Source organism: Chenopodium album, chromosome 12, assembly GCF_948465745.1.
Source record: "Chenopodium album chromosome 12, dcCheAlbu1.1, whole genome shotgun sequence".
Taxonomy (NCBI): Eukaryota; Viridiplantae; Streptophyta; class Magnoliopsida; order Caryophyllales; family Amaranthaceae; genus Chenopodium; species Chenopodium album.
This window is the reverse complement of record NC_137845.1, coordinates 29,860,898-29,869,942: the sequence shown is the minus strand read 5'-3', so window position 1 is coordinate 29,869,942 and position 9,045 is coordinate 29,860,898. Positions and strand designations below refer to the sequence as shown.

The 9,045-nt window shown below is 35.4% G+C and overlaps 2 protein-coding genes across 2 annotated transcripts; one reads left to right on the top strand and one right to left on the bottom strand.

The window, feature by feature from the left end:
• Positions 1 to 1,621: 1,621 nt before the first annotated feature.
• On the top strand, positions 1,622 to 3,360 carry LOC145572286 (flavonoid 3'-O-methyltransferase FOMT-like). Its single transcript, XM_081631282.1, has 3 exons — positions 1,622 to 2,229; positions 2,406 to 2,781; positions 2,898 to 3,360. The coding sequence occupies exons 1-3, from the start codon at positions 1,811 to 1,813 to the stop codon at positions 3,207 to 3,209; spliced, it is 1,107 nt and encodes a 368-aa protein (XP_081487408.1). The 5' UTR covers positions 1,622 to 1,810; the 3' UTR covers positions 3,210 to 3,360.
• A 4,073-nt stretch (positions 3,361 to 7,433) lies between these two features.
• Positions 7,434 to 8,734, bottom strand: LOC145572285 (uncharacterized). The gene has a single exon (XM_081631281.1). It carries the CDS (start codon positions 8,626 to 8,628, stop codon positions 7,666 to 7,668), a length of 963 nt encoding a protein of 320 aa, XP_081487407.1. The 5' UTR covers positions 8,629 to 8,734; the 3' UTR covers positions 7,434 to 7,665.
• Positions 8,735 to 9,045: the final 311 nt, after the last annotated feature.

Genomic DNA, 9,045 nt, shown 5'->3' with positions numbered 1-9,045 from the left:
GAATAGGTATAAAAGTTGGATTATTAAAAAATAACCAAAAAGTGAAATTATTTTGGACGGGTGAGGCAAAGGTGGATTATTTCGGACAAATTTTCCAATTTTCTTAACCATCTTTTCTTTAGAAAGGACTGTCAAAAATACATGCATTTGAATAATACATTTGACCAAAAGAACACCTTTCCTTTAGAAGGGACTATTGAAAAATACCTATAAGCCTTGTGTTTTGAATGAGGTTGAGCTTGAGTTAAGGTCTTTGAGCAAGTTGTTTTGAATTAAGTAATAGGTCATTTTTACGCTTAATATCTCTAACAATATTAAGTAGTTATTTTGGCATCCTTTCGATAACTAAATATTTCCTGTTCTGATCACTTAATCTCAATGAATAATTAGTGGTATTATGTAAGCTATTTATTGAAATAATACATTAGACCAAATGACATCTTTCCTTCAGAAAGGACCGTTGAAAATTACCGATTAGCCCGGTGTTTTGAATGAGCATGAGGTTGAGTTAAGGTCTTTGAACAAGTAGTTTTGAATTAATTAATAGGTTATTTGTGTGCTTAGTATCTCTAAGTTGAATAATTTTTCCGTTTTGCTAAGTCTTAATCAGCAATTGTAGCTACTCGAACTAAGAGAAGGTTAATTAGGCCTACACATGTGGTACGTTTGTATTAAAGTCGAGAGAGATAATGATTAAGATATTTGTTATAAAATTGTGCCCTAAATGAGATTGTGGATATAAATAATGAATAAAAAAAAATTGTTAAAAAAAGGAATAAAAGTGAGTAGAATTAGAAAAACAGATGGAAATGATAATTAGAAAAATGAGTAAGAATTAGGAAAACGGATATAGTAGTAATTTTGGCAGTCTTTCAATAATTAAAATTTCTCGCCTCCTCTCGAGTAATGGAAATCAGGGGTTATTCATAGACACGAAATAGGAGTCTGCGATGAATCATACATAATCCAATACATGAAATGACTAGACCTGCCAGTTTAAGATATGAGCCGATATAAACCGTTCCCTAACCAGATATGACTTATTAACAACCAAATATATGCCTCCGACATTAAATATAACCCGACCCCATTACAAACTCACCTTTTGATCCAAAACGACTGATAATTTCATAACCAACCCGAACTAACTATATAATCAAGTATCAACCCGATCCATTTTAACACACTAACCAAATAAGCCAACCCATCTTAACCCAACTCAAAAATCAAGCTATCAACATGAATTGACACCTCTCTTTTAATAATCGAAAGCTGTCCAACATAGTGCATAAAATTCAAAATGGCATATCTTTGTCAAGATAGACTGCTTTGACCCCCCCACCCCAAACAGTCGTTAAGGAACAATTTTGATTAATTATACTGAGGCCACCCAAAAATAGAAGACAACTAATAGACGAAACAAATAAAGTTCTTCGTTTTTGTTGTTTTTTTTTTTTTTTTTTTTGGGACATTCTTCGTTTATGTTTTCAACTAATATTATGTTTTTTAAAAAAACAAATATAATGGCTACCCAGCTATGAATATTCGCAACAATAACTAGCACTTATGTTATATTCAATTCATAACGAAATTCTGTCAAAAAAAAAAAAAAAAAATCATAACGAAAAGCCTTTTAGTACAAAAAAAAAATATATATAGTATTAAAATAATAAAAAAGTCCGTCTTGAAAAACAAGAAAAAGTAAAAGCTCACCTCCTAAGCAGCCAAGCTTACATTGTATAAATCCTTGTTTGAACCAAATAATTTATAAACAATAATTATTGTTAAGCAGAATAAAAGACTAGAGAAGATGCAACCTTTGATGGAGGAAGAAAGTACCATACACCAAGCCATGCAACTGACAACCGCAATTGCATTACCTATGGCATTGAAGGCTGCCATGGATCTCGGTCTTTTCGAGATCATGGAGAAAGCAGGACCTAGTGCTCGTCTTTCACCTTCCGATATTGCTGCCCGTCTTGCTCCAGATACGAACAATCACTACCGAACATCACAGATGACAGATCGTATCCTCCGCCTTCTCAGCTCATACTCTGTTGTGTCTTGCTCTGTTGCTGATGATCATGGGCATAGCCATAATGATGGTCAAGTCCCGAGGCTATACGCTTTAGCTCCGCTTTCACGGTACTTCCTTCAAAGCAAAGATGGTCAAGGTTCTTTAGCACCGATGTTCAACATGATCCACGACCCGTTCATGACAAACGTTTGGTAAATAAATTAACAACTTTTCATATATTTTCTGATAGTTTTTCATGCTCCAACCTTGTTCAACTAGTTTTGAAACCCCAGCGATGCATTTCGCTGATTCGACCATATAGGCTCATGTAAAGGATTTGTTTGGTTTGATTCAAAGAAAAAAAAGTATTGAATGCTGTATTAAACAGGTACCACATGAAAGATGCAGTTCTTGAAGGGGAAGTTCCACTGGCAAAAGCATATGGCAAGGATCCCAAGGAATCTATCGAGAAAGATGAAAGATTTGCTTCAATCTTCTTTGATGCCCTGAAAGAGTTCAATACCTTGTTTATAAACAAGATTCTGAACGAGTACAAGGGATTCGAAGGCCTAGAATCGGTTGTGGATGTAGGGGGTGGAAATGGCTCTATACTTAAAGCAATTATAACGAAGTACCCAGCTATTAAAGGCATCAACTTCGACTTGCCACCCATAATTGAGAAGCTGCCCGTTTGTGCTGGCATCGAGCACATTGCAGGCAACATGTTCACAACCATTCCAACAGGAGATGCAATATTCATGAAGGTAATTGTTACTTCCTATGTATAACAAGGTTCAGTGCCTTTCATAATCATACTGTCGCCAATTATTTTATAAACTGCTAAAACAAATTCCATTTGTGACTTTCTGTAATACGACAGTGGGTACTAAAAAATCTAGACAACGAACAGTGCTTGAACGTGCTTAAGAACTGCTTCAAGGCGTTACCAGATGGTGGCAAACTCATGGCTGTGGAGCTTGTAATACCAGGTATCCAAGATAGTAACATTAGCAGCCGGAGTGTGTTTCAGTTTGATGTGTACCTGACAAATATGAATGCTGGAGGAAAAGAGAGGACTGCAGGAGAATTTCAGGCACTCGCAAAGGCAGCAGGATTCTCAGGCATCCAAGCAATGGTTCGGGCATATGATGTGACTCTTCTGGAATTTCATAAAACTGCTAGCACCAACTAAAAACAATGCTGTAAAAGTGTTTGTATCAAGTAGAATGTTTACGCCGAACCACTTTCATATGCAATGTAAGAATAAATGGAGATGGTACCATGTGCAACTGTACTCCTGAATAGACTTTGTAATTACGAATATACTTTTATCAATCAGTCATGCCTGATTGATTTTTTATTGCTATCTTCAATAACAGCCAAGCCAAAACTCTGGGTGTCATCCAACTATGGTTTAATGAAATAATTGAAACAAAACAGCCAAGTATTAACACCACACGGCATCAAAAAGCCCAGCCCTAATAATAAGAAAACATCAGAATATATATTCGCGTGTACATATAGCAATTGAAATTATGAATCTGAAGGAGGAGATGTCATTCATGTCAACCAGCATACCAGAAAATTGGACCCGCAAACATTGTGGCCTTGTGGGTACTTAAGCTCGGACACTTCCAAAGGGTATTAGCTAATTTGATAAAGTGTGGCAAAGTAATCAACATGAAGCAACATGTACACTAATCATTTGTAAAAGGGACTTTCAATCAGAGGAAGTACTATATGTAGCAGTACCACTATAATGAGATATGTAGCCAATTATACCAACAATAAATTAAAGATTTTCATTTGGCAAGCCCTTTTAATTTAAAGCACATAGGCTGCAATTGAATTTAAAGTGTGGAAGCAATAACAGAGATTAATATCAGTAACTCAAGAAGTATCTGACACCAGACAACGATTGCAAATATCATATACTAAAACATAAAATAAGAAAATTCATCAGCTGAATCATACATTAGTACATTACTTGGCCAATAACAGTGATTAGCCATGAATCAACCAACTGGAATCATAGTAAATGATTATCATTGAAACAATAAAAACAAATCATTGAAAGAAGCTGCACTATAATAATGTCTCTTAGATAATCTATAATTGAAAACTTCAGCAGAAAGACGACAAATTTCAATGCCTTGGCATAGGCGGCCATATATACTGCAATAAGCCAACAACAGACTCCTAACAAATGAAAAACTGGGTAAAACTAGCAATATAATATCATATCAACATTACCCCAATATCTTTCTAAGTGACTCCAGCTAAGGGCAGATTAAAACACATTGATGACAATCTAAAAGCACAACAAGTTTAACAAGCCATTTTCCCAAAAGTAAAATCCTTGCCTCAGCCAAATAATATAATCCATGAATCTTATATACAATTCTTTTGGGCGCATAGATTGCCCAATCACAATATTCTGTCACCTCTAGTGAATAATGAATAATGAATCCTCCCTCATAAACACTGTCTTACAAAGAAACAGATTACATTAAAGGGCAATACCTGACACACCTATCTGACTAATCAAATCTCTATTGATGACAAGTCATGAGTCAAAGACTATTAAGGGGTGTATATTTATACGATAATACATAAAGTTATTATTGTAATATGTAATATAACACGGTCTATATATGTGAGAGTCAACAAGCACTTATCTACGGTATTATTGTATTCACATATATACCTCCTGAGATATCCAGCAAGATCCTGGAACACACTCACATCAAGCTAACAGCCATTGGATTAACAAGTACGAGTATAGAAAATGGAAGCACCTAGCAAAATCCAACTCATTTAGAAAGGTTTACTCATGACAAGTGAACAACAGAGAGGGAAACCTGTAATTGTTCCCCTGTCTTTGCTCTACACAATGCTACATTTATGATTCACATTTAGAAAAAAAAAAAAAAAAAATCAAGAATGTGCTTTGTCAAGGGTAACCCATATACTAGCAAAAAGACCAATCTTCAAATGGTTAAGAATTTGTTATTATAACTCTCAAAGATGGCACCAATACTGCTTAAGGCTTTCTGTTGAAGACTCCTACAGTAAGGCGGTAAGGTCAGGCCCCTCATTTTCTTCATCTAGATTAAAGGTAGGGAAAAGGGTTTGATGTTGAGTTCTAACTAGTCTTAATCTCCAGAATTCCAATACAAACTGGTTTCATGAAGCATAAGCCCTATTGACAAGACAGATTATTATCAGATAAAAACCCTGGTATCCTATACAGCTACACCCTAGGATGCTATCTCTTCAAATACCTCAAGGAGCTCAAAATAAGAAAGACAGATATAAAAAATGCAGCCCTCAAATTTGGTTTGATAATCTTGATAGACAATGGGCAAGGAAGGATAGAGTGCCTAAGGCTGTAATATGTTCTTAAAAGGAAATTTAAAAAAAAAAAAAAGGAATTAATGGAATGGTGGATGCTATGCAACAGCGTATTATATCTGTAAGGAGCAATGAACAAACTTAACAAAAATTGCCATATAAAATCAATTGTAAGTAGTCTACCCATAACAAAGACTCAGCTTCTGATATGTGCAAGCTGTTTTGCAAGCTTGAAAGTTGTTATCAAACCTAATATCAACCTTCTAATCAAATTGAGGTATGTGCCTATGAATTATAAGGCCATAGAACCTAAACTAAATCCTTTGTATGATTGTATCTAGTATATCAATAAATAGTTGAAACCTGTGTTCTATAGGAACCAGGCATCAGAATTTTTGCCAAAACTAAGCCTTTATTTCACACTTTAAGCTATAGTGAACAAGGATGTTACCTAAACTTGCATATTCTATGTGACAAACCATTAAAACCACTTATAATTGGCCACAAGTCGAAAATAGTGTAAAGAGAATGATGGTGTTGTATATTCAATGTTCCAAACACAGTTATCCAACTTGCAAACAATGAAAGTAATAATCACTAAAAGGCTTACACTTTGTTTAGATAGAAGGAAATGGAAGGAAAAGAAGAGAAGATAGAGTAAAGGGAATGATGGCGTTGTATATTCAAAGTTCCAAACACAGTTATCCAGCTTGCAAACAGTGATATCACTTAAAGGCTTACACTTTGTTTGGATAGAAGGAAATGGAAGGAAAAGAAGAGAAGAGAAAGGGAGGACGACAAATTTTCTTGTTTGGGTAAAGGATTGGGGGAAGGAGACAGAGGGACCCATTTTTTTCTCTTCAACAAACATGATCCCTCCATACTTGGAAAGATTTGGAGGGAAAATAGAGCTCAATTTTCCCCCATCCTCCTCTTTCCCTCCCCTTCCCTTCCTTTTCATATCCAAACAAAGAGTTAGATTCCCACATTCATGAGAATAAGACAAATAAAAGTAACAATGCAACAATTAAATCAAATAATAAGAGGCACTGAGTTATCTAACCTAATGCTCGGCTGCTCACTTCATTACAAATCCAACAATAAAAACATCCGAGTAAGGGTTTGTTTATTTTATCTATTTTATTTCAATCAACATAAGTTCAAATAAAAATAAGTTCAGAATTTCAGACAAAATAAGTTTTGTAAAAAAAAAAAACATAATAAATAAATCAGAATTTCAGACATGAATTCATATTTTCTGAATATTTCCAGAATTCCAGATACAATTTCAGATTTTTTTTTTTTTTTTTTGAATAAAGATACAATTTCAGATTATTTTAGGTAAATTCAGACAAAATAAGTTTTTCACAAAAAAATTTCTGAATTTCAGAATTCAGACACAATTTCAGATTTTCTGAAAAATTTAGAATGTCAAACACAGTTTCAGATTATTTCAGTTAAGTTCAGACAAAATAAGATAAGTTCAAATTAGATTATATAAGTTCAGATAACCCACACCACCTCACCACTGCAAACGAGCTGCGCATCAAATCCCCTCTCCACACCCTCCGTCACACATCTTTGTTCCTTGGCGTCCATCAAAATTTAGTATATAGTATTGTGATTCAGAAAACACACAATTAAGGCCTAAATTAGATGAACCAAACAAAGCACAAGTCAAGTATTCCAGAGGCATCAGGACATCACAGTTTTTGAGTTAAAATCTAAGCTAAATTTACACAAACTTAAAATTACAGTGAGAGAGATAAGGCCTAAACCAGTGTTCTTACAAGTATCACAACCACCACCACCCATCAATGGTCACTAGTTTAAACTCGAAGCTGAGCAAAGGAAAGTGCGGTGTATAAATAACAAGCACTGCTAGGAAACTAGCATTATTACCAAACATCATAATAGAATTGAACACTCACATTATACTTTCAATCAACATTCATAATCATTAGAAAGTTCAGATACCCACAGCCAACATACAAAACTACCAGAAAGATAACACTATAAGTCTATAACAATGAAACCAGATGATAAAAAGTACTATATTTTTTGAACTAATGCTCATTTCATTTCACATCCAAATAATGTCACAACAACACGGATGATGATGATAATAAAACATATTATTGTACCAATTAAATCAAAAACCGAAAGCGAAACTTACAGACAGCATCCAGCTCCTTATAATCTCTCATTCTGCTTCCCATTTATACAACAGATTCAAAAAAAAAAAAAAAAAAAAAAAATCTACACAACTTCAACATGCAATCACCCTTTTCTTATCAAATATCAAGACTCTCTAATTGGATGTTACTCTTGAGAGGCACATACTCCCCAAGGTACCCACCAAGATGATCATGAAGGGCAGTTTTGTCAATTCCTTGATGATGATAACTCTTGCAAACATAGTAAAACACACTCTGAACCAACAAACCCACCAAATTCACAATCACAAGAACCCCAACAAGGAATCCCCCAACTAAAATCCGAACGAAAACCGACTTATTCGAATCACCATGAACCACAACCGCGGCAAAAGTCCCACTAATCAGCCCACAAATCAACAGGTACCCGAATACGAATACCCCGGCCATCAATACTTTCCCTTGGAGAAGCTCGTAGCTCTTCTTCATCGCCGCAAAGCCGTAAATCGGCTCGAGGACAGAGACAACACTAGCGAGATGCCAAAGCGCAGTGATATACACATGCACAAAGAGGAAGAGAGCGAACGCCAACAAAATCGAGAAGAACAAGAGAAAAGTACTGTCGGTATCAACGGCAACAATGATCAAAACCAAGAGAATGATGAAAGCAAGATTATACAGAAGCATAAGAAGCGAAACCCACAAAAAGGTGTTGAAAAGGCGGCGAAACACGGAAGGAATCGCAGCAATGGTGGAGGAGAAGGAAACAGGCTTCGACGTATAAAGCGAAGCAACGGTGAAAACAACAGCAGCAGTAGAAAGGAGAGAGAAAGTGAAGAGAAAGAGAAGGTAGCAGAACTGGAAGAGAAGGAGAAGAAACCATTCATGGGATTGAGCTTGAAGGGGTGTTGTGGGATCTTGAAGACGAGCTAGAATTGGGTGAGTGAACAAGGAATGAGCTAAAATGGCGAAAGAAAGGGGGAAAATCAAAGCTAGGGTTAGGAGATAGAAGGTTCGAGGAGATTGTTTTGGGATTGAAATTGCTTCTTTGATGATGTCTGTTAAGCTAAGGAATTGAAGTTCTTCAGGTTGGAGATCCATGGCGGAAATTTTCTGGGTTTTTTTGGGTGTTTGATTAATTTTTTGGGTGATTTTGGGTTGATTTGTTGTTTGTTATCGTCGGTGAGATCTGAGGTGGTTGTAATTGTGGAGGAGGAAGGAAGGAAAAAAGATGGCGTGAATTTTGGTGGGACTTTATATAATAAATAAATTAATTAATAATGTTTTTTGTGTGTATTATTTATGCACCTAATCCTACCCCGTGCAATTAGCAAATCAATGTCCCATATTGTCTTATTTTAAGTGTAATGAGGATCTTAATTATGGTTTTTTTTTTTCTTTTCTTCTTTTAAGGTGGTCAAACTTGGATTTGTTAAATAATTGAGTGGTTTAGGATGGGGTTGAGTATTAATTCTAATGTGAATGAATTGTGAAGTTATCGGTTGCCAATCTGAACCA